Source organism: Ornithorhynchus anatinus, chromosome 1 (assembly GCF_004115215.2).
Source record: "Ornithorhynchus anatinus isolate Pmale09 chromosome 1, mOrnAna1.pri.v4, whole genome shotgun sequence".
NCBI lineage: Eukaryota > Metazoa > Chordata > Mammalia > Monotremata > Ornithorhynchidae > Ornithorhynchus > Ornithorhynchus anatinus.
In genome coordinates this window covers 59,588,771-59,614,222 of record NC_041728.1, presented here as the reverse complement: position 1 = coordinate 59,614,222, position 25,452 = coordinate 59,588,771, and the positions used below count along the sequence as shown (strand labels likewise).

The 25,452-nt window shown below is 47.0% G+C and overlaps 1 protein-coding gene and 1 non-coding gene across 2 annotated transcripts in view; both read right to left on the bottom strand.

Moving 5' to 3' along the window:
* The window catches only part of LOC100082015 (cholesterol 24-hydroxylase), a 36,471-nt gene extending 13,478 nt beyond the window's left edge, over positions 1-22,993 (bottom strand). Inside the window, exons 1-7 of the mRNA XM_029064047.2 lie at positions 22,808-22,993; positions 17,987-18,064; positions 14,203-14,284; positions 8,404-8,477; positions 5,352-5,438; positions 2,252-2,390; positions 618-728 (exon numbers count right to left, since the gene is read on the bottom strand). Coding sequence (XP_028919880.1) covers positions 618-728; positions 2,252-2,390; positions 5,352-5,438; positions 8,404-8,477; positions 14,203-14,284; positions 17,987-18,064; positions 22,808-22,959 — 723 coding nt within the window. The 5' untranslated portion in view covers positions 22,960-22,993. The remainder of the gene's footprint in view (positions 1-617; positions 729-2,251; positions 2,391-5,351; positions 5,439-8,403; positions 8,478-14,202; positions 14,285-17,986; positions 18,065-22,807) is intronic.
* LOC114817014 lies at positions 12,810-12,945 on the bottom strand. Its single transcript, XR_003764854.1, has one exon. It is a non-coding gene; the product is annotated as a small nucleolar RNA SNORA7 (small nucleolar RNA).
* Positions 22,994-25,452: the final 2,459 nt, after the last annotated feature.

Genomic DNA, 25,452 nt, shown 5'->3' with positions numbered 1-25,452 from the left:
ATGATTCTCCTCAGGTCCCACGGACCAGGGACTGCCTTCCCTCTCAGTGGAAGGCTGCCATTCCAAGCTGCCTTCCCTCAGATGATCACTGTCAATGACACTTCTTCCCGCCACCAGGGAGGATAATCAAGCATCAATCTCTTTCATCATCTCAGTGGTCTGATGATAGTGATAATAATTATGGCACTTATTAAGCGCTATGTGCCAAGCACTGTTCTAAGTGCTGGGGTAGATACAAGTTAACCAGGTTGGACACAGTCCCTGTCTCACAAGGGGCTCACACTCTTAATCCCCATTTTACGGATGAGATACCTGAGGCCCAGAGGAGTGAAATGACTTGCCCAAGGTCACATAGCGGACATGTGGTGGAGTCAGGATTAGAACTGAGGTCCTTCTGACTCCCAGGACCATGCTCTATTCCCTCAGCCACGCTGTTGCTCAATGTAGAGTAACAGCCCCTCATTTGTCAAACAATTCCAACTCCAGTTTAGAGGGCAGAGGCCCTGGAGCCACCTCTTACAAGAGAGTACCTCCTGTCCCCACTTTGGGGGCAGAACAGATGGCCTTCTCAGAAGCAGTGTGACACAGCAGCACCAACAAAGAGCAGAAATGTGTACCTTTAACATGGGGTTCCTTATCATGGAGACTCCCTTCATGGCTGTGGTCACCGCGTGAGGAAACGGCGTCTGGTCATCGTGCAGGGTGTTGGTCTCCATCCCAAATGCCACCTGAGGCTCACAGAGAGGGGAGAGGTGGTAGAACTCTGATCTAGTTTGCCCTGGGCAAACACATTTTCCAAGTCAGCCAGGGCAACACACCTTTAACAGGTCCAGGGTGCAGAGCACTGGTGGGAGAGTTTGTGACCCGGGGCACAGAACAGGCACTGCCCCTGTCCTGGAGAAGAGACATCACGGCCAAACACTTGGCTGGCACAGAAACACACATTTTGCATTTACTGCTATCACAGTAAATGAAGTAACCCACAACGATAGTAACTCCATGCTGAAAGGATAAGGGTGTGCTGAAAAAGGGAACGGTGGATTATGAATTGAACTGAGAGCTCAAAGAGAGGAGAGAAGGGGTGTGGCAGCTGGGGCAGGAGGCTGTTCCATAAAAATAGGGGTTTCTGGCTCCAGGCTCTGTATAATAACAATAATAATGATGATGTGATTTGTTAAAGTGTTTACTATGTGCCAAGCACTTTACTAAACACTGGGTCTGAATCATCAGCCAGAAGATGTTGCCTTCTCCTAGAATTATAATAATTATGGTATTTATTAAGTGCTTACTGTGTGCCAAGCATTGCACTAAGCATTGGGGTAGATACAAGATCATTAGGTCCCACACGGAGCTCACAGTCTAAGTGGGAGGAAGAAGAGGTATTGAATCCCTATTTTGCAGACAAGGGAATTGAGGTCAGGAAAAGTGAAGTGATTTGCCCGAGGTCTCACAGCAGCGGAGCAGGGATTAGAACTCAGGTCTTCTGACTACCTAGGCCCGAGCTCTTTCCACTAGGCCATGTTGCTTCTTGCCTGTTGTTCCCAAGCCACAAAGGGATGCTCCTGCCAGAGCTAGCCTCCAGGCCCTGCAGGGCTGTTTCTAGGACAGAGGCATCCATTGACATTGGCATGAGCCTTGATGATTGGCTCCATAAGAACGAGCCCCCAAACCTCCACATAGCCATGGCATGTCACAGTGCCAAATGTATTAATTGGACGCTTACTGTGTGCAGAGCACTCCATTAATTGGTTGGGAGAGTACAATATATCAGAAATATTCCCTGCCCATAACAAGCTTACAGTCTTGAGGTATATATAAAGACGTGAATATAAATAAATTACAACCACGCCAACCTCAACCAGCAGTCTAGGGAGTGGAATAGCAAGATTGGCCAGGTTTTTTGCTTTTATAAAACATTTTTGTTTCTTTGGGCCTGAATTTCCCGAGGCCTAAAGTGTTACACTTGTACCACTGTGTACCATCTGTTTGTTATACTGTACTCTACCAAGTGCTTAGTACAGTGCTCTGCACACAGTAGGTAAATACAATTGACTGATTGACTTTGTAGCACATCAGACATTTGCAGAAAGTATTTAAAATTGCCCCCAGAGCACTTTTGGGGTTCAAAGGAAAGCAAGAGATCAAAATATCAGGATTGAAAATACAAGATTATTCTGTCTATTCGATGCAGAATGACCTACGAGGGCTGTGCATTCTCTCAGTCCTCCCGCAGAGAAACAACATCCTGTACCTTTGCAATGATGTCTAGAGTCACCCGGTTCATCATGTTCAGAAGGCTCACTTCCATTTTCCCATCGGCCTTTTCTTCCAGGATCTCCATGAGCTGCTCGGCCTTCTCATTGAATGTTCCCATCATACCAACCAGGTAACTATGGAAAAGAGGGAAGACTGTAGATCTGGTAGAATTCTTGGAGCAAAGGAAGTGTTTGATAAAAGAGCCCTACCAACTCTGTTGTTTTGTACTCCCCCAAGCGCTTAGTCCAGTGCTCTGTACATAATAGGAGCTCAGTAAATATTGCTGACTGATTAAAGGGGTTGCAGATGCCAATAAGGTTAGAAATATATTTTTAGATTAATAACAAGTTTATTTCAAACTTGGTGATGTTTTGGAAGAAATGGGCAGAGAATTAGGAGAAAGGAGGGGAATTTGAGGATATCTACTTAACCACTATCAAGCACTTTTCCTTCAAACTTGGTAATGATGATAATGGTATTTGTTAAGTGTTTACTATGTGCCACACGCTGTACTAAGCTTTGGGGTAGATGTAAATAATCAGGTTGGATACAGTCCCTGTCCCACATGGGTTTCAAAGTATAAAGAAGAGGATGAACAGGTACTGAATCCTCATTTTAGAGATGGAAACTGAGGCCCAGAGAAGTTTAGGTAACTTGCTCAAGGTCATACAGCAGGTTGATGGCAGAGCAAGGATTAGAACCCAGGTTCAGACTTCCAGGCCTACACTCTTTCAATCAATCAGTCAACTGTATTTATTGAGTACTTACTGCATGCAAAGCACTGTACTAAGAGCTTGACAGTGTTCACTATAACAATATAACAGAGTTGGTAGATGCATTCCCTGCCCAAAATGAGCTTACAGTCTAGAGGGGGAGACAGACATTAATATGCACTTATGTATATATCCATAATTTATATAAGTGCTGTGGGGCTGGTGGTGGGTAGAGGATAAAGAAATCAAATCAGGATGATGCAGAAGGGAGTGGGAGTAAAGGAAATGAGGGCTTAGGAAAGGCTTCTTGGAGGAGATGTGCCTTCAAAGGCTTTGATGGTGGGGAGAGTAATTATCTGTTGGATATGAAAGGACAGGACATGCCAGGCTAAGGACAGAATGTGAGTGAGAGGTTGGCAGCAAGATAGACGAGATCAAGGTACAGTGAGAAGGCTGGCATTAGAGCGGTGAACTGTGTAGGCTGGTTTGTAGTAAGAGAACAATGAGGTGAGATAGGAGGGAGCAAGATGACTGAGTGCTTTAAAGCTGATGGTGAGGAATTTCTGTTTGATGCGGAAGCTACAATGTCATGGACTTGGAGGAGTTGTCCAAAAAACAAATATAAAGGAAACATCAAAATTCAAAATAGGAGTCATCACAATACTACTTCTCAATTATTAAAAAAATACACTAGAAAACTCTTCGAAAGAGGAAGCCTTTTTCCGTCTCAGAACTAGAAGGCTTCAAACTGCCAGCTGCATCTATCCAAGGTCAATCATCTTCAACTGTGACCCCATGTGAAACAGGGACCATGTCCATTCAGACTAACCTGTATCTTCCCAGCACTTAGCACAGGTGCTTTCCTCATGGTACAGGCTAAATAGGTTGTTTTTTTCTTTTCAAGTGCTGTGTAGCTTAGTGTGAATTTTTTCCTTAGGGCTTGGTGTTGCTTGTCTACACTGTGTACAGTGCTTTGGAATGAAAGAGGGTTTTTTTGTGTGTAGGGAGGGTTCTTACTGTCCTGATGGTTCTCTAATGCAAGAAGATTTCTTATCCTGGATAAGCCACTTTCATTTTCTGCCATCTGTGATAATAATGGCATTTGTAAGTGTTTATGATGTGTCAAGCTCTCTTCTAAGTGCTGGGATAGATATAAGTTAATCAGGTTGGACACAATCTCTGTCCCACATAATAATAATAATAACTGTGATATTTGTTAAGCATTAGGTGTGTTAGGCACTGTGTGTTAGGCACTGAACTAAGTGCTGGGGTGGATACAAGCAAATTGGGTTGGATACACTCCCTGTCCTGTGTGGGACTCACAGACTCAATCCTCATTTTATAGCTGAGTTAACTGAGGCAGAGAAGTGAAGAGACTTGCCCAAGGTCACACACAGCAGACAAGTGGTGGAGTCAGTATTAGAACCCACAACCTTCTGACTCCCAGGCCCGTGCTCTGTCCATCATGTCATGCTGTTTCTCATGGGGCTCTCAGTCTATAGAGGCGGGGGAACAGCTATTTACAGATGAAGAAATATTTCCAGGAGATTCATTTATTCAATTGTATTTATTGAGCGCTTACTGTGTGCAAAGGACTGTACTAAAAGCGCATGGGAGAGTACAATACAACAATAGACACATTCCTGCCCATAATGAGCTCACAGTTTAGAGGAGATCACCTGGAAATGCGAAAGACAAAATATCCTTATCCAATCCAATGACGACTTCCCTTATGTTCAATTCAGTTTAAAATCCTTTCGGGCAACAGGCTGACCAAGACCAAATGCGTTAATAAACTCCTGCTTTGGATTCCCTATTTACTATGAGCCAGATTGTAGTCATTGCTTACAGGAATAGAAAGCAGGGCTGAGCAGGACAGTTCTCTAAGAAAGGACACAGTCTCTTCCTCGCAAAGCTCCCAGCACAACTGTCTTTCAGTTCTGCCTCTGGATAATTTGTTTCACACTCAGTGTTTCTGGGTGGAGACACTAACAAGCTGGGCTCTACTGGTGGTTTAGTGGTCGGTGTTACTGGAGAAAAATAGAGGGAAAGACTCCTTATAGAGAAGCAGCTTGGCCTAGTGGAAAGATCATGGGCTTGGGAGCCAGAGGACCTGGGTTCTACCCCTGCCTCTGCCAATTATTTGCTGCATGACCTTGGGTAAGTCACTTAATTTCTTTGTGCCTCAATTTCCTCAACTGTAAAAAATAGGATTAAATATCTGTTCTCCCTCCTACTTAGACTGTGAGCCTCATGTGGGACAGAGATTGGGTCTGACATTAATGACTGGTTCCTACACCTGTGCTTAGAATGGTGCTTGACACATAGTAAGAGTTTAACAAATAAAACAGTACCATAATAATAATGAAATCATGTTCTTACCTTCGGCTGAAGGCTGGGTCCATAATCTTCCTCTGTTTATGCCAACGCTCATGCTCCTGAATTGTGATTATACCCTTACCTAAAAACCTAACAGAAATATGAGACTTCAGGGGGGAAAGGTCTTTCAAGAAAAAAAGTTTAAATCTCACTTACCTCTGTTCTCTTTGACTATATTGATGTTTTTTTTCCCATAAAAGTGCCTCAGGTTCATTCATTTCCTCATCGTCCTCTGTGAGAGGGCAACATAGATTTAAGAAATGAACAGATCGTTGGATTGAAATGAACCAGTAATAGATCTGGTTGGGGAAGGAGAGTTAAACCTGTGTGATCTCCCCTAAAGCCCTCTAGATACCCTACCTGTTCCCTCTTCTGGGTCTGGAGGGCAGTTCTGTCTGGTAGAAAGTGCAGGAGTCTGGGAAACAGATGTCCTACATGTTCTAATCTCAGCTCTGCCTCTCTGGGCTTCAGTGTTTTTATCTTTAAAATAGGCTTAATATGTACCTTTCCCCACATCTCAGGGAGATTCTGAGGCTGTGGTCAGGAAGCTAGCTGATAGAATAACCAATCCCCTCATTTAAAGGAGCAGTGGACAAGCCCACCATCCATGCCCAGGATGATGCACATTCAACAACCAGGACTTGGATGCCCTCCCATCTATCAGCTACCATGTTCTGTCAGAACCTTTCTCTCTAAAGTCATCAATGACTTCCTTCTTGCCCAATCCAAAGGCCTCTACTCCTCTTCAATCTCTCAACTGCTTCTGACACTGTGGACCATCCCCTTCTCCTGGAAACGTTACCCAAATAACTTCACTGACAATGTCCTCTCCCAGTTCTCTTCCTATCACTCTGTCTGTGTCTGAAAGACACAGCCTCTTCCTCGGCCTGTCACCCTCTGAGGGAGTTTCACAAGCCTCAGTTCTGGGTTCCCTTCAATTCTCCATCTACACCCACTCCCATGCGTGGGACTCATTTCGCACCCATGGCTTCAAGCTACCATCTGTAATAATAATAATAATAATGTTGGTATTTGTTAAGCGCTTACTATGTGCCGAGCACTGTTCTAAGCGCTGGGGTAAACACAGGGAAATCAGGTTGTCCCACGTGGGGCTCACAGTCTTAATCCCCATTTTACAGATGAGGGAACTGAGGCACAGAGAAGTTAAATGACTCGCCCACAGTCACACAGCTGACAAGTGGCAGAGCTGGGATTCGAACTCATGAGCCCTGACTCCAAAGCCCGTGCTCTTTCCACTGCGCCACGCTGATTCCCAAATCTACATCTCCAGCCCCAACCTCTCTCCTTCCCTGCAGTCTCACATTTTCTCTTGCCTCTGGACATCTCTACTTGGATGTCCACTGACACCACAAACTTAACATGTCCAACACAGAATTCTTCATCTTCCCACCCAAACCCTGTCCTTCCCAAGACTTTCCCATTACTGTAGAAAATATCACCACCTTAACATTATCCTTGACTCGTCCTTCTCAGGCTACCTGTATACCCAGTCTGTCACCAAATCCTGTCATTTCTACCCTTACTACAGATAATTCACCCCTCCTTGTGGGCTAGGATCAAGCCTACCAACTCTACTGTATTGAACTTTCCTTCCAAGTGTTTAGTACAGTGCTCAGCACATAGTAAGCACTCAATAAATACCATTGATTAATCGATCCAAACTTTCTACCACACTGATCCAAGCACTTATATTCCATTAGCCTCCTCGCTGACCTGTCTGTATCTTGTCTTTCCCCTCTCTAATACTTCACTCTACTGCTTGGATCATTTTTTAAAAAAGATGTTCAGTCCATGTCTCTCCACTCCTCAAACCTCTAATTGTTACCTATCCATCTCTTCATCACATAGAAACTCTTTACCATCAGCTTTAAGGTACTCAATCAACTCTCCCCCTCCTCCCTTACTTTGCTTGTCTCCTACTACACTTCAGCTTTATACTGTCACCTCCTCTCACACCAACCTATTCAGGTACTTCAACCTTGTCTGTCTCACTGCCGACCCCTCACCCATGTCCTGCCTCTGCTCTAGAACTCCCTCGCCCTTCATATCCAACAGATCACTACACTCCCCAACTTCAAAGTCCTACTAATAATCACACCTCCTTCAAGAGGTCTTCCCCAACTAAACCCTCATTTCCTTACCCTATTTACCTTCTCCTCTGCATCACCTATACACTTGGATCTGTACCCCCTTAAGGACATGATATTCACCTCACCCCCATCGCTACAGCACTTTCACTCACATTTCCTCTATCTGTGACTTATTCTAATGCCTCTCTCCCCATCTAGACCATTTTCATTCATTTATTCATATTCATTGATTCCTCACTATGTGCAGAACATTGTACTGAGGGCTTGGGAGAATATAATACAGCAATGAACAGGCAGATTCCCTGCCCACAATGGGCTTACAGCTAGAGTGGGGGAGACAGACATCAATACAGATCTATAAAGTTACAGATATGTACATAAGTGCTGTGGGGCTGGAGGTGGGGAAGAGCAAAGGGAGCAAGTCAGTGCAATGCAGAAGAGAGTGGGAGATGAGGAAAAGTGGGGCTTTGTCTGGGAAGGCCTCTTGAATGAGATGTGCCTTAAATAAGGCTTTGAAGGCGGGGAGAGTTATTGTTTATGGGATTTAAGGAGGAGGGTGTTTCAGGTCAGAAGCAGGATATGCGGCAGGGGTCGGCAGTGAGACGGGCAAGATCGAGGCACAGTGAAAAGGTTAGTACTAGAGGAGAAAAGTGTGTGGGCTGGGTTGTAGAAGGTGAGAAATGAGATGAGGTAGAAGGAGGCAAGGGGGTGGAGTGCTTTAAAGCCAATGGTGAAGAGTTTTTGTTTGCTGTAGAGGTGGATGGGCAACAACTGGAGTTTTTTGAGGAGTGGGGAGACATGTCCTGAACGTTTTCTGACTGTAAACTCTTCATGGTCAGAGACTGGGTCTACCAACTCTATTGTACTGTAATCCTCCAAGCACCTTAGTACAGTGGAGTAAGTGCCTAATAAATACCATTGATTGATTAGTTGTTCTCACCTACCTTTCCCCAAACAAACTGTGGAGCTGGCCATAAACACGGGGATCCTTTTGGTACTGTGGGGACATCAGAAATTCCTGGAAGAGAAATTCAGGTCAATTCATGTATATTATGGATTGGAAGAGGAAAAGGTCATCAGTTCCTTAAGGGCAGGGATCATGTCCACTTCTTCTGCTGTAATCTCCCAAGTGCTTGGGATGGTCTCTACATTCATTCATTCAATCATATTTATTGAGTGCTTACTGTGTGCAGAGCACTGTACTAGGTGCTTGGGAGAGTACAACATAACAATAAACAGACACATTCCCTGCCCAAACGACATGCAGTAGAGAGCTCATTAAATACTACTGTTTGGTTGACTGAAGCAGAGAAAGGGAAGGATTAACAGGAAGGTCTAATTCCAGAGCAAACCTTTGCTCTGAGGCAAGTACTTCTTGCCCATGACCAACCTTCCCCCCATAAGAGCCTAAGCCCAACGGTCCTGCTATTACTGGCTCAGACCAATGCCATCCGGGCCAATAGTCGGTCTTCAGCAGTAGCAGCAGGAGGTTTGCGGGAACCACAGATTGCTTTCCCATCTTGTCATTTAGAGACAAACCATCCAACACATCCTTACCTATTTCCCCCTGCCCCATCCTTCACTTTTCCTCCAGGAACCCATTATGAGCCACTCGCCCATGAATCTATCCAACACCAATTGAACTTGTTGAATCCTCCTGCCACACATCTGGAGGAATCGATACTTTGTAAGCAACGGTAAGTGGAGTTTCACACCCTCTTCAGAATACAGATAGCACTTCACATCAGGAGATCAGAAATGATATAGAGTGGGGAAGGTCCCGAACAATGTGAGAGATCATGTCTGAGCCGCCAAATGCACAGGGGAAGACAAACACTGCTTCCTTTGGGTCCATTTCCTGTATCTCATGAGAAATGCTGCCACTAACACTTTTCTGTTTTATTTCCTAGCCTCAGCAGTTTTGGATTTTTATTTACATATTCATTTCTTTATTCTGCCATTTCATCCTGATATATTTGAACTACTCTCATAGCCTCCTATGTTTATTATTTATAAATAGTTTTTGTCTGTTCAACTCTGTATTGTGAGCTCCTTGACAGCATGGAACATGTGTCTTGCTTCTGCTGTACTTTCCCAAGCCCTTGGTATGATGTCAAGCACTTGGCTGATCAATAAAGGCCAATGACTGATTGATCACAGAACTCAGTTTGGGGAACACTGGATTACTGACCTTATGTCTTTAGTCATGGTATTTAAGTCTTACTATGTGCCCAAGACTGTGCTAAGCATTGCTTGCCTTATTTTATGATGACTTAAATATGGTTGCTGTGAAAACTAGGTGGGGTGACTACAAGATCGCTTAGCAGATGATTTTTCAGAGCAATGTATGAATCAACTTTTCACTGAGAAAGTGGAGACATTAGAATAGTATAATAATAATAATAATAACACAATTACAGTATTATTTCTATTACATTACAGCATTACATTTTACACTATTACACTTAGCACTGAACAAATATAACCACAATTATATTGCAATTATAATAATATTATAAAACAATCATAATTATAATTGTGATTACTATGGTATTTGTTAAGTGCTTATTATGTACCAAGCACTTCTAAGCACTGGGTTAGATACAGGTTAATCAGGGTGGACGCAGTTCATGTTCCATCTGGAGCTCACACTCTTAATTCCAGTTTACAGATGAGGTAACTGAGATACAGATAAGTTAAGTGTCTTGCCCAAGTCACCCAGGAGATACATGGCCAAGCCAGGATTAGTACCCAGGTTCTTCTGACTCCCAGGCCCGTGCTCAAACCGCTAGGCCACGTTGGTTATATACCCAATTCCGTAGCCTTTGTGATTGATTCTTTGCTTCAAAATTCTCCAAACCCAGCTAGAAGAGAAGAACAATTGCTCTGGATTTCCTGTTAGACCAAGCTCACAGAGGAATGATTTCTGTTGACTTTTTTCGAGCCATACTAGTTACTATGGTTGGATCTATTAATGAAGTTTACCCAGTTAAACCAGACCCTCTCAAATATCTGTTGGCCTGAGTTATGTCAATATTGCAGGGAGAGCTGCTGGAGTCTGAAATGAGTGGAAAACTTCATATGTGGGCTACTTTTGATATCAAAACTTGCTTTTACCATCTGAATTCTGTTGTACTTTTACAAGTGCTTAGTACAGTGTTCTGCACACAGTAAGCGCTCAATAAATACCACTGATGGATTGAATTACAAATCACAGGGAAGAACAGGTTTGGTCCTTGCTTCTGGGACTCCAGTTTATGGTTTAGACAGCCTCATACGCAGTCTTCTCCAGTTGAGAAAGGCCACCAGACAGTTCTCAAATCGTGTTTTCTAAATCATTATAAAAGGTGGAATGTCAGTCCTCCCTTGATCTTCTTCATTCCTCCCCAAACCAGGAGTGTGGCATAATGGTAATTGGAGCAGTACCATCTATTGAGCACCTAGTGGATGGACTGCACTTTACTAAGCATTTGGGAAGTAGCACGGCCTAGTGGAAAGAGCACGGGCCAGGAAGCCAGAAGACCTGTGTTCTAATCCCAGCTTTACCACCTGTCTGCTGGATGACCTTGGGCAAATCACATAATTTCTCTGTGCCTCCTTCCTCAACTGCAAAATGAGGATTCAATATATCTTCTAGACCTTGAGCCCGTTGTTGGGTAGGGATTGTCTCTATTTGTTGCTGAATCGTACTTTCCAAGTGCTTAGTACAGTGTTCTGCACACAGTAAGTGCTCAATAAATATTATTGAATGAATGTTCTCCCACCTATTTTTAGACTGTGAGCCCCAAGAGGGACAGGAAGTGTATCCAGCCTGATTAAAATGCATCTACCCCAGAATTTACAACAGTGCTTGACCCATAGTAAGTGCTCACCTCCTCCAGGAGGCCTTCCCAGACTGAAACCTTCCTTTCCCTCTGCTCCTCCTCCCCTCCCCATTCCCCCTACTCCCTCCCTCTGTTCTACCCCCTTCTGTACCCACAGCACTTGTATATATTTGTACATATTTATTGCTCTATTTATTTTATTAATAATGTCCATTTATCTATGGTTCTACTTATTTTGATGGTAGTCATGCCTGTCTATTTGTTTTGTTGTCTGTCTCCCCCTTCTAGACTGTGAGCCCATTGGTGGGTAGGGATTGTCTCTATCTGGTGCCAAATTGTACTTTCCAAGCGCTTAGTACAGTGCTCTTCACACAGTAAGCACTCAGTAAATATGATCAAATGAATGAACAGTGCTTAACAAATACCATAAAAAAAGGTAGAAGACAAAACAGTGACAAGTTCCCTGCCCAAACTGCCCCACTGGAGTTTATGCTCTAATGGGGGATCGGAAAGAGCATGGGACTGGGAGTCAGGAGATCTGGGCTCAAATCCCAACTCTCCTATTAGCTTGCCATCTGACGATGGCCAAGTCACAATCTCTCTGTGCCTCAGTGGCCTCATCTATAAAATGGGGATAACATATCCCTTCCTAATCCTTGGATTGAGCCTCACGTGTGACAGAGACTGCATCAGATTTGATTATCTTGTATTCACCCCAGTGCTTGACACCGTGCTTGGCACATAGTTAGGAGATGCACTGTGGCCTAGTGGGGATAAAGCCCAGGCCTGGGAGTCAGAAGGACCTGAGTTCTAATCCCGGCTCTGCCATTTGTCTATGTGACCTTGGGCAAGTCAACTCAGTTACCTCATCTATCCTGTGGGAATTAAGACTGTGAACCCAATGTGGGACAGGGCCTGGGTCCAACTTTATCACCTTGTATCTTCCCCAATGCTTAGAATAGTGCCTGGCACATAATAAGTGCTTAACAAACACCGCTATTACTATTATTATTATTCTGAATACACTAACTAGCAGTCCCATTCAGAGAAGGGGATCCCAGATCATCCGGCAGTTTCAGTGCAGTTTGGCTTTATCTTAAAGCTCCTGGGAGAGAGCATGCTGTCAGATAAGCTGTCTGGGCTCAGAAACCCTGGAGGGGCTCAGCAACTCCCACGGCAACCGAGCTTGTGTGAGCTAAATCCCCGACAAGCTCTTTAGCTCCCTTGAGGATCTTGGGTGAGTGGGGACCAGGAACTGTTCTGTCCCTGGAATTGCAATTCACCACAACAGTGCAAGCTTTTCCTTGCAAACCTGAAACCTCATTAACTGGCAGCATCGTTTGCAGGATGAATGCCTTCCAAGGTTTCCACAGCCGCTCTGGTATCTCTAGGTGCACCTGAAAAACTGCACCAATCAATAGTATTTATTGAGAGCTTACTGTGTGCAGAGCACTGCACTAAGTAAAGCTGAGGCTCCACCCTAGCCTCTCTCTCATGCCACTGCTACCCAGGACAGATGAGTTTTGACTTGTAGCAGATTGCCTTCCACTCACTAGCCACTGCCCAAGCTAGGAATGGAACGGCTATGCCTCTGCTTGACTCCCTCCCGTAGTCGAGACTGGTAGAGTACTGGAAACTCTCCAGGTGTGACCCTGAGAGGCTGTGGGGTTGGGAGGGGGGATAAATAAAAAGAGCAAGTTAGGATGACGCAGAAGGGAGTGGAAGAAAAGAAAAAGAGGGCTTAGTCAGGGCAGGCCTCTTGGAGAGGTGCCTTCAATAAGGCTTTGAAGATGGGGAGGGTAATTGTCTGATGGATATGAAGAGGGAGGGTGTTCCAGACCAGAGGCAGGACGTGGGGAAGAGGCCAGTGAAGAGACAGATGAGATCGAGGTATGGTGAATAGATTAGCCTCCTCACCGTCCCTCGGTCTCGCCTATCCCGCCGTCGACCCCTGGGTCACGTCCTCCCGCGGTCCTGGAACGCCCTCCCTCCTCACCTCCGCCAAACTGATTCTCTTTCCCTCTTCAATACCCTACTTAAAAATCACCTCCTCCAAGAGGCGTTCCCAGACTGAGCTCCTCTTCCCCCTCTACTCCCTCTGCCATCCCCCCTTTACCTCTCCGCAGCTAAAGCCTCATTTTCCCCTTTTCCCTCTGCTCCTCCACCTCTCCCTTCCCATCCCCACAGCACTGTACTCGTCCGCTCAACTGTATATATTTTCGTTACCCTATTTATTTTGTTAATGAATTGTACATCGCCTTGATTCTATTTAGTTGCCATTGTTTTTACGAGATGTTCTTCCCCTTGACGCTGTTTATTGCCATTGTTCTTGTCTGTCCGTCTCCCCCGATTAGACTGTAAGCCCGTCAAACGGCAGGGACTGTCTCTATCTGTTGCCGACTTGTTCATCCCAAGCGCTTAGTACAGTGCTCTGCACATAGTAAGCGCTCAATAAATACTATTGAATGAATGAATGAATGAATTAGCGCTAGAGGAGCAAAGTGTGCAGGCTGGATTGTAGTAAGAGAGTAGTGAGGTGAGGTAGGAGGGGGCAAGGTGACAGTGTTTTAAAAGGTTACAGGAGTGGTGAAATCCAGACAGTTCACCTGCCTGAAAGAGGGATGTCTTAAAGAGGACTGTGGTCTAGTGGATAAAGCACTGGACTGGAAGTCAGAAGGACCTGGTTACTAATCCTGGCTCTGCCACTTGTGAGCTCTGTGACCTTGGGCAAATCCCTTCACTTCTCTGTACCTCAGTTACCTCATCTGTAAAATGGGAATGAAAATCGTGAACCCCGTGTGGGACAAGGACTGTGTCCAACCTCATTAGCTTGTATCAACCCCAACATTTATTACAATGCCCAACACATAGTAGGCACTTAAATATCATTTAAAAAAAGAGATGTTCCCTTCACCATACCTTTACAGCTTCAGGGCTCGTGAGAAAAATTGAGATTCGGTGGAAAGCATTTAAACGCACGACTGGCCCATACTCTTTTGCCCTGGGGAGGAAATGAAGCAGAAGAAGAGGTAAACTCCAAAGAGAAGGGCATCCTACAAAATAAACAAAGACTATTTATTAAAAAGAGTAAAAGGGCAGTAAGAACTCTGCCATCCAAGCTTCTCCATCTTTATGAGAAGCAGCATGGCCTAATGAAAAGAGTCCAGGCTTCAGAATCAGAGGAGATGAGTTCTCATCACAGCTCCAGCATTTGCCTACATATGACTTTGGGCAAATCACTTCTCTATGCCTTACTTCCCTCATCCGAAAAATGGGGATTCTGTACCTGTCCTCCCTCCCTTTTAAACTGTGGGCCACATGAGGGACAGGGATGATGACTGACTGGATTGAACTGCACCTGCCCCAGCGCAGATTACAGTATTTAGAACAGAGGAAGTGCTTAACAACTACCACAATTATGATTATTATTTCAACCTCTCCAAGACCTGGCCACCAAGAAGCTGATATCGGCTCAGCACTCCTTGGCCCCAAGTTCTCTCCCCACAGACTCTGTCTGAGTTGGCCAGTTTATCTAAGGGACCTGCCTCATCTCTCACACTCCCTCCCCCTGCAAATCTTTGCTACTCCCTAACAGAGCAGACTCTCTTGATCCCATCCATCTTTCCAAAAGCATCTCTCCCCACCTTGCCCCCGGTCCTCTCTTCCCACTCTCTATGATCAGGTCACCGCTCTCAACTCCACCCTCTCTACTCATCTCAACTCTCTCGCCCCCCTTTCCCTCCGCCGCTCTCGCTCCACTAACCCACAGCCCTGAGTTACCGCCTCTGTCCACCTCCTACGCTCCTATCCTCGAGCTGTCAAGCGCTGCTGGCGAAAGTCCAAGCACCAAGTCGACCTCATACATTTTAATTTTATCCTTTCCTGCCTTAACTCTGCCCTCTCCTCCGCCAGGCAAAGCTTCTTCTCCTCCCTCATCGACACCCATGCCCGTCACCCCCACCAATTGTTCCGGACCTTTAACTCTCTCCTTAGGCCCCCTGTTCCTCCCCCTTCCCATCCCTCACCCCCAATGATCTGGCCACTTACTTCATCACAAAAATTAACACAATCAGGTCTAAGCTCCCCAAAGTCACCCCCCCCTTCTTGCCTCCCTGCCCCAACACTCTCCCCTACTTTCCCATCCTTCCCTGCAGTATCCTCAGAGGAGATCTCCTCCCTCCTTGCAAGTGCCACTTCCTCCACCTATGCCTCGGTCCCCATTCCCGCTCACCTTATAAAAACCATCACCCCTGCCCTCCTCCCCTCCTTAACTTCTATCTTTAACCACTCACTCTCCAATGGCTTATTCCCCTCTGCCTTCAAACATGCCCATGTCTCCCCCATCCTAAAAAAACCCTCTCTCCACCCCACCTCCCCTTCCAGTTATGACCCTATCTCCCTAATACCCTTCCTTTCCAAGACCCTAGAACGAGTCATCTACACTCGCTGCTTAGAATTCCTTAACTCCCATTCTCTCCTGGAGCCCCTCCAACCTGGCTTCCGTCCCCTCCACTCTACTGAGACTGCTCTCTAAGGTCACCCGTGACCTCCTTCTTGCCAAATCCAATGGCTCCTACTCCATTCTGAACCTCCTTGACCTCTCAGCTGCCTTTGACACTGTCGACCATCCCCTTCTCCTCCACACCTTATCTCACCTTGGCTTCACGGACTCCGTCCTCTCCTGGTTCTCCTTTTATCTCTCTGGCCGGTCATTCTCGGTCTCCTTCGCAGGCTCCTCCTCCCCCTCCCATCCTCTAACTGTTGGAGTTCCTCAAGGGTCAGTTCTTGGCCCTCTTCTGTTCTCCATTTACACTCACTCCCTTGGTGAACTCATCCACTCTCATGGCTTCAACTACCATCTCTATGCAGATGACACGCAGATCTACATCTCTGCCCCTGTCCTCTTCCCCTCCCTTCAAGCTCGCATCTCCTCCTGCCTCCAGAATGTCTCCACCTGGATGTCTGCCCGCCACCTAAAACTCAACATGAGCAAGACTGAGCTCCTCATCTTCCCTCCCAAGCCCGGTCCTCTCCCTGACTTCCCTATCACTGTGGATGGTACGACCATCCTTCCCGTCTCTCAGGCCCGCAACCTCGGTGTCATCTTTGAATCGGCTCTCTCGTTCACCCTACACATCCGATCCGTTACCAAGACCTGCCGGTCTCACCTTTATAATATTGCCAAGATCCAACCTTTCCTCTCCACCCAAACGGCTACCTTACTGCTACAGGCTCTCGTAATGTCCTGGCTAGACTACTGTGTCAGCCTTCTCTCTGATCTCCCTTCCTCCTCTCTCTCCCTGCTCCAGTCTATTCTTCAGTCTGCTGCCTGGCTCATCTTCCTGCAGAAACGCTCTGGGCATGTCACTCCCCTTCTTAAAAACCTCCAGTGGTTGCCTATCGACCTCTGCACAAAACAAAAACTTCTCACTCTAGGCTTCAAGGCTCTCCATCACCTTGCCCCTTCCTACCTCTCCTCCCTTCTTTCTTTCTACTGCCCACCCCGCACGCTCCGCTCCTCTGCCGCCCACCTCCTCACCACCCCTCGGTCTCGCCTATCCCGCCGTCGACCCCTGGGCCATGTCCTCCTGCGGTCCTGGAATGCCTTCCCTCCTTACCTCCGCCAAACTAATTCTCTTCCCCTCTTCAAAACCCTACTCAAAGCTCACCTTCTCCAAGAGGCCTTCCCAGACGGAGCTCCCCCTTTTTTTCCCCTCTGCTCCCTCTACCCCCCCTTCACCTCTCCGCAGCTAAACCCTCTTCTCCCCCCTTTCCCTCTGCTCCTCCCCCTCTCCCATCCCATCCCCTCAGCACTGTACTCGTCCGCTCAACTGTACATATCTTCATCACCCTATTTATTTTGTTTAATGAGATATACATCACCCTGATTCTATTTATTTGCTATTGTTTTAATGAGATGTTCTTCCCCTTGACTCTATTTATTGCCATTGTTCTTGTCTGTCTGTCTCCCCCGATTAGACTGTAAGCCCATCAAAGGGCAGGGATTGTCTCTATCTGTTACTGATTTGTACATTTCAAGTGCTTAGTACAGTGCTCTGCACATAATAAGCACTCCAATAAATACTGTTGAATGAATGAATGAATAAAGCCTTTGCTTGGTGTATTATACCATGTTTCAGGGATTTTTAGCTGGCCAATTAGAAAACAACTTCTTTAACATTCTCCAGGTAGTCTGCTTTCTCCAGGCCCAGACAAAACAAAATCTCAATTTCTCTCTCTGTCTTTCTCTCCCTCTCTCAGTATGAGCAGGCCACAAGTCAAAAATACACCAATCCATGCTTTGCTCTCAAGGCCTAGAATAATGGTTCTTTTCAACACCAGTCTCCTTCTCCAACACAGGATCCTTCACCATTTCAATAAGTTCCTCAATGGCAGGGATCATGTCTTCAGCTGTACTGTACTCTTCCAAGTGATCAGTAGAGTGCTCTGCACAAGTGTTGAAGAAATACCATTTATTGATCAAGCAATCATATTTATTGAGTGCTTACTGTGTGTAGAGCACTGTATGAAGTGCTTGGGAGAGTACAATATAACAGAGTGGGTAGACACATTCCCTGCCCACAATGAGCTGACAGTCTAGAGACAAGTTTACAGACTCGAGACGAGCATTGACAGGACCGAAGGACGTAAGGAGGGTAACAGCAGCCTTCAACACTAATCAACACTATTAACAGGGGCTCACCATTCCAGGAAGATATCATGGACCAGCTCCTTCTTGCTACTGGCTTTCCAGAAGATAGGCAGGTGGCCTAATAAGAAACTGAAAGGAGGAATTCTGGGTTAGGCCTACATGGTAGGCCAACATTAACAAGACCCGAATGGTCAGTCAGTCATTTGAATTTATTGAGTGCTTACTGTGTATATAGCACTGTATTAAGTGCTTGTGTACTAATAAACAGACATATTCCTTGCCCATAATGAGGTTACAGTCGAGAGGGGGAGTCAGACATCAATATAAATAAATTACAGATATGTACATAAGTGCTGTGGGGCTGGGAGGAGGGATGAATAAAGGGAGCAAGTCAGGACGATGTAGAAGGAAGTCGGAGAAGAGGAAAGGGGGTGCTTAGTCAAGGAAGGACTCTTGGAGGAGATGTGCTTTGAATATGGGGTGGGGGGGGGAAGAGTAATAGCCTGCCCGATTTGAGAAGGGAGGGCATTCCAGGCCACAGGCAGGATGTGGGTGAGACATTGGCAGAGATCAAGGTACAGTGAGAGGGTTGGCATTAGAGGAGCAAAGCGTGTGGGCTTTGTAGTAGGAGGGAAGCAAGGGTAAAAGAAGGATAAAAGAAGACTCAAGTTGCCTGTATCTTCATTGAGTCTAGTTACGTAAAACAGTTGCACATCTCTGCTAATAAACCATCTGGGGGCATGTAATGCTCACAGTCACCCCTAATCCATCTGATTTAGACAAAATGGAGTGAAGAGTTTATCATCTTCTGGTTAGTGTTAATTTCACTGATTTTATTAGCTGGGTATCCTGGAGGGAAAGTGAGCTGGGGAATCATTTGCCTATTGGGCTACTTGCTGTGATTAATGACCCCTTCCCAGATGCTTGTAAGAAGAGTTTATGCACAAGCACATTCTTGTGGGAACATTAAGGCCAACTTGGAGTTTTAAATTCCTTCTACTGTTACTGCACAACTCGAGGCAATAGCTCTGTTGTGCAGGGAGTTCAGTGGGTAATCAGAAGATGACTTCTGAGTGCAACAGTGGCACTGTTTTGAGCTAACTTTTGTTTTCATCATGTAAAACACAAAGTATCATGAGCGCCTCCATTCTGGGTCAGCTGGGTCCATCCTGCTGCCCAGGATGCTGTTTTTGATGGGGACACCAGAAAACCTGGGGGAACAGTGGGGCACTGGGCTGCCTGGCCTCCCATTCAGTGCATAGTACAGTGCCTGGCACATAGTAAGCACTTAACAAATACCATATTATTATTATTATTATCTGCATGATTAGGGATGGACCAATCAACCAACAGCAGAGAAGAAATCATACACAATTTGAACTAATTGACAGCCTCCCCCATTTTGAAACAGCTAGAGCTAGAGTGCAACAAATTTTTGTAAATTTATAACGGTTACACTAAATGATAAGAACACATTTGCTTGCTTCCTCCCCCTCCCTCGCCCCCTTCTTGTTTTCCATGAAAGCTTTCCTACAAGATTGCAAACATCAATTCCTTTTGAATGTTTTCTATGTGAGCATGATATCCCTAATCTAGATGCCCTCTGGCCTCAGAGGGAACTAGTCACTGTTCTGAACAGGATCAATACTGCCCTTGACTCTGCTTTTCAGTGAAGCAGCGTGGCTCAGTGGAAAGAGCCCGGGCTTGGGAGTCAGAGGTCATGGGTTTGAATCCTGACTCTGCCACTTGTCAGCTGTGTGACTGTGGGCAAGTCACAACTTCTCTGTGCCTCAGTTACTTCATCTGTAAAATGGGAATTAAGACTGTGAGCCTCACGTGGAACCACCTGATGACCCTGTATCTACCCAGTGCTAAGAACAGTGCTCTGCACATAGTAAGTGCTTAACAAATATCAACATAGAGAAGCAGCATGGCTCAGTGGAAAGAGCCTGGGCTTGGGAGTCAGAAGTCATGGGTTTGAATCCTGGCTCTGCCACTTGGCAGCTGTGTGACTGTGGACAAGTCACTTTACTTCTCTGTGCCTCGGTGATCTCATCTGTAAAATGGGGCTGAAGACTGTGAGCCTCACATGGGACAACGTGATTTCCTTGTATCTCCCCCAGCGCTTAGAATAGTGCTCTGCACATGGTAAGCGCTTAACAAATACCAACATTATTAAGAGATCTCATGGAGAGGAGGATTCTGGGATGGGTCCTGTTCCCTTGAACTGTTTGGTTTATTTTAAGGGAACAGCAGAGCCGGAACTGGGGTGTGAGAGTGGAGAAAGGAATGTCAAGTAGCATGGCCTCACTAGAGCACAGATCTGGGAGTCAGAAGGACCTGGGTTCTAATTCTGACACCATTTGTCTGCTGTGTGATCTTGGGCAAGTCACTTCACTTTTCTGGGCCTCGGTTACCTCCTCTGTAAAAGCAGGATTAAGACTGAGCCCCATGTGGGAAATGGACTGCCTATCTACCTCTCAGTGCTCAGTGCTAAAGGCTGCACAGAGAGCACAGCCTTGGGAGTCAGAGGATGCGGGTTCTAATGCCGACTATGCCACTTGCCTGCTGTGTGATTTTGGGCAAGCCACCTAACTTCTCTGTGCCTCAGTTAAGGGGGATTAAAATGGGGATTAAGACTGTGAGGCCCATTTGAGACAACCTGATTACCTTGTACCTACCCCAGCGCTTGGAACAGTGTTTGGCAAACAGTGAGCAATTAATAAATACCATTTATTATTATTATTATTATATTATCAGATGCCATAAAGACAAAAGCTTAAGATTTCCGCGTAAATGAAGAAGGGACTGCGCAGCCCAGATCAGCCATCAGGGAGGGCGGAGAGAAGGGACGGAGGGAGGGAGGGAAAGGGAAAGAAGGCGATAGGGTGGTGGAGTGGATTGGCAGCTCCGGGGTCCAATGAAGGCGTCCTGCCAGAGGCGGGACTTGGGGAGTGGGAGCTAGGGGAGGAGCAAGAACCAAGTTTTGCTGGCAATTTCAGCTCGGGGTCACCTTGCCCCTCTTATTATCCGATCTCCGGACCGAGAGAAATAAATAAATAAATGGTGGTATTTGTTAAGCGCTTACTATGTGCAAAGCACTGTTCTAAGCATTGGGGGATACAAGGTGATCAGGTTGTCCCACGCGGGGCTCACAGTTTTAATCCCCATTTTATAGATGAGGTAACTGAGGCACAGAGAAGTTAAGTAACTTGCCCAAAGTCACACAGCTGGCAAGCATCAGAGTCGGGATTAGAACCCACGACCTCTGACTCCCAAGCCCAGGCTCTTTCTACTGAGCCAAGCTGCTTAAGATTAGGGAGTCGGAGTGAGGTGTGTGTGTGTGTGTGTGTGTGTGTGATAATAATAATAATAATAACCATGGCATTGGTTAATTGCTCACTATGTGCCAGGCACTGTTGTAAGCGTTAGGATGGATACAAGCAAATCGTGTTTGACACAGTCCCTCTCCCATGTGGGGGGGGGGGGGGGGGGTCACAGTCTTGATCTGAGAAGCAGCGTGGCTCAGTGGAAAGAGCACGGGCTTTGGAGTCAGGGCTCATGAGTTCGAGTCCCAGCTCTGCCACTTGTCGGCTGTGTGACTGTGGGCAAGTCACTTAACTTCTCTGTGCCTCAGTTCCCTCATCTGTAAAATGGGGAATAAGACTGTGAGCCCCACGTGGGACAACCTGATTCCCCTATGTCTACCCCAGCGCTTAGAACAGTGCTCGGCACATAGTAAGCGCTTAACAAATACCAACAAATACCAACATTATTAATCCCCACTTTACAGATGAGGGAACTGAGGCACAGAGAAGCCTAGTGACTTGCCCAAGGTCACACAGCAGACAAGATCTCACAGGGAAGCTTAGTGGCTAGAGTACGGGTTTGGGAGTCGTGGGTTCTATTCCTGACTTCTCCACTTGTCTGCTGTGTGACTTTGGGCAAGTCACTTAAACGTCCCTGGGCTTCAGTTACCGCATCTGTAAAATGGCAGTTAAGACTGTGAGCCCCACTTGGGACAACCTGATTAACCTGTATTCATTCAATCGTATTTCATTCAATCGTATTTGAGCGCTTACTATGTGCAGAGCACTGTACTAAGCGCTTGGAATGTACAATTCGGCCACAGATAGAGACAGTCGCTGCCCAACAACGGGCTCACAGTCTAAAAAGATACTAGTCGACTGTATCTCCCCCAGAGCTTAGAACAGAGTTTGTCACATAGTAAGCACTTAACAAACACCATTATTAGTGGCAGAGCTGGGATTAGAACCCATAAGAGAAGCAGCGTGGCTCAGTGGAAAGGGCCCGGGCTAGGGAGTCAGAAGGTCATGAGTTCTAATTCCGGCACTTGCCAGCTGTGTGACTTTGGGCAAGTCACTTCTCTGTGCCTCAGTTACCTCATCTGTAAAACGGGGATTAAAACTCTGAGCCCCAAGTGGGACAACCTGATCACCTTGTATCCCCCAGCGCTTAGAACAGTGCTTTGCACATAGTAAGCGCTTAACAAATACCACCATCAACCCATAACCTTCTGCCTCCCAGGCCCGTACTCCATCCACTGCGCCACGCAGTAGCACAGAGAGGCACAGAGAAGTTAAGTGACTTGCCCAAAGTCACCCAGCAGATAAGTGGCGTAGTCGGCAGTGGTACCCGTGGGGCTTGGCCGGAGCCCTGAGTCCAGACCGGACCGGACCGGTGAGGCCGGACGGGGGGGCCGAAGGATGGTCAAGGGGCTGGATGGGCCGAAGCGTATTTTCAGGGTCCACCGCTCCTTCCCCAGGCCCGGATTCCCGCTTTATTCCCGGCCCCGGCCCCGGCCCCGGCCCCGCAGGGAGGTGGTTGGAGCTGGGCAGGGCCACCTCTCACCTAGGCCGGGGCGGCGCGGGGATGTAGTCATAGCGCAGGTGGATGAGGTGGACGTAGGCACAGTAGAGGCCGAAAACGAGCAGGAGGAAGGACAGCAGGATGGGCAGCAGTCCCCAGCAGCCTCCCGGCACCAGCTCCATCATCGATGTCATCCGAAGAACGCTGACTCCGCCCCCAGGGCCCTCCCCTCCACCCCTGACTCCTCTCCCAGGCGGCTGATTCGGCCTCCAGGACCCTCCCCTCCACCCCGACTGCTGCCCCAAGCAGCTGATTCGGCCTCCAGGACCCTCCCCTCCACCCCGACTGCTCCCCCAAGCAGCTGATTCGACCTCCGGGACCCTCCCCTCCACCCCGACTCCTCCCCCAAGCAGCTGATTCGGCCCCCAGGACCCTCTCCTCCACCCCTGACTCCTCTCCCAAGCAGCTGATTCGGCTCCAGGACCCTCCCCTCCACCCCTGACTCCTCTCCCAGGCAGCTGATTCGGCCCCCAGGACCCTCCCCTCTACCCGACTCCTCTCCCAGGCAGCTGATTCGGCCCCCGGGACACTCCCCTCCACCCTGACTTCTCTCCCAGGCAGCTGACTCGGCCCCCGGGACAGTCCCTCCCTCCCTGTCATCTGACTCCGCCCCCAGTCTGCGTTCATTCAATCGTTCAATCGTATTTATTGAGCGCTTAACCGCGTGCAAAGCACTGTACTAAGCCCTTGGAGTGTACAATTCGGCAACAGATAGAGACAACCGCTGCCCAACCAGGGGCTCACAGTCTAAAAGAATAATGATGACATTTGTTAAGTGCTTACTATGTGCCAACCACTGTTCTAAACCCTGAGGGGATACATGGTAATTAGGTTGTCCCACGTGGGGCTCCCAGTCTTAATTCCCACAGGACAGATGAGGTAACTGAGGCAGAGGGGAGTGAAGTGACCAAGGTCACACAGCAGACAAGTGGTAGAGCCGGGATTAGAACTCAGGTCCTTCTGACTCCCAGGCCTGGGCTCTATCCACTAGGCCACGCTGCTTCTCTTAACTATGTGTCAAGCACTGTGTCAAGCGCTGGGGTAACTACAAGATAATCAAATCTGATGCAGTCTCTGTCACACGTGAGGCTCAATCCAAGGATTAGGAAGGGATATGTTATTCCCATTTTATAGATGAGGCCACTGAGGCACAGAGAGATTGTGACTTGGCCATCGTCAGATGGCAAGCTAATAGGAGAGTTGGGATTTGAGCCCAGATCTCCTGACTCCCAGTCCCATGCTCTTTCCAATCCCCCATTATAGCATAAGCTCCAGTGGGGCAGTTTGGGCAGGGAACTTGTCACTGTTTTGTCTTCTACCTTTTTTCATGGTATTTGTTAAGCACTTTTCATTCATTTGATCGTATTTATTGAGTGCTTACTGTGTGCAGAGCAGTGTACTAAGCGCTTGGAAAGTACAATTTGGCAACAGATAGAGACAATCCCTACCCACTAACGGGCTCACAGTCTAGTAGGGGGAGACAGACAACAAAACAAAACAAATAGAAAGGCATGACTACTATCAAAATAAATAGAACCATAGATAAATGCACATTATTAATAAAATAAATAGAGTAATAAATATATTCAAATGCTGTGGGGATGGAAAAGGGGTAGAGCAGAGGGAGGGAGTAGGGGGAATGGGGAGGGGAGGAGGGGCAGAGGGAAAGGGAGGGTTCAGTCTGGGAAGGGCTCCTGGAGGAGGTGAGCTCTCAGTAGGGCTTTGAAGAGGGGAAGAGAGTTAGTTTGGCGGATGTGAGGAGGGAGGGCATTCCAAGACAGTGGTAGGACATGGGCCAGGGGTTGAAGGCGGGATAGGTGTGAACAGGGGACGATGAAGAGGTGAGTGGCAGAGGAAAGGAGTGGACGGGGTGGGCAGTAGAAAGAGAAAAGGGAGGTGAGGTAGGAGGGGGCAAGGTGATGGACAGCTTTGAAGCCAAGAGTGAGGAGTTTTTGTTTCGTGCAAAGGTTGATAGGTAACCACCGGAGTTTTTTGAGGAGGGGAGTGATCAGCCCAGAACGTTTCTGTAGGAAGATGATCCGGGCAGCGGAATGAAGAATAGACTGGAGTGGGGAGAGAGAGGAGGTAGGGAGAGCAGAGAGAAGGCTGACACAATAGTCCAGTCAGAATATTATGAATTCAATGAAATAGGGTGTCCTAGTTGAAAGATCATGGGCCTGAAAAATCAGGAGATCTGAGTTCTAATCCTAGCTCTCCTCTTACCTGCTGTGTTATCTTAGGCAAGTCACTTCACTTCCTCTGTGCTTCAATCTCTTCTATTGTAAAATGGGTATTGAGTATTTGTTCTTCCTCCTATTTAGACTGTGACCCCCAGGTGAGACAAGGACTGAGTTTGATCAGTTAATCTTGTATCTGCCCCAGATCTTAGTACAGTGTTTGACACAAGGTGATGGAGAGTTTTGAAACCAAGAGTGAGGAGTTTTTGTTTCATGCCAAGGATGACAGGCAACCACTGGAGGTTTTTGAGGAGGGGAGTGACATGCCCAGAGCATTTTTTTAGAAAGATAATCCGGGCAGCAAAGTGAAGTAGAGACTGAAGTGGGGAGAGACAAGAGGATGGGAGATGTGAGAGGACGTTGATGCAATAATCCAGTCAGGATATTATG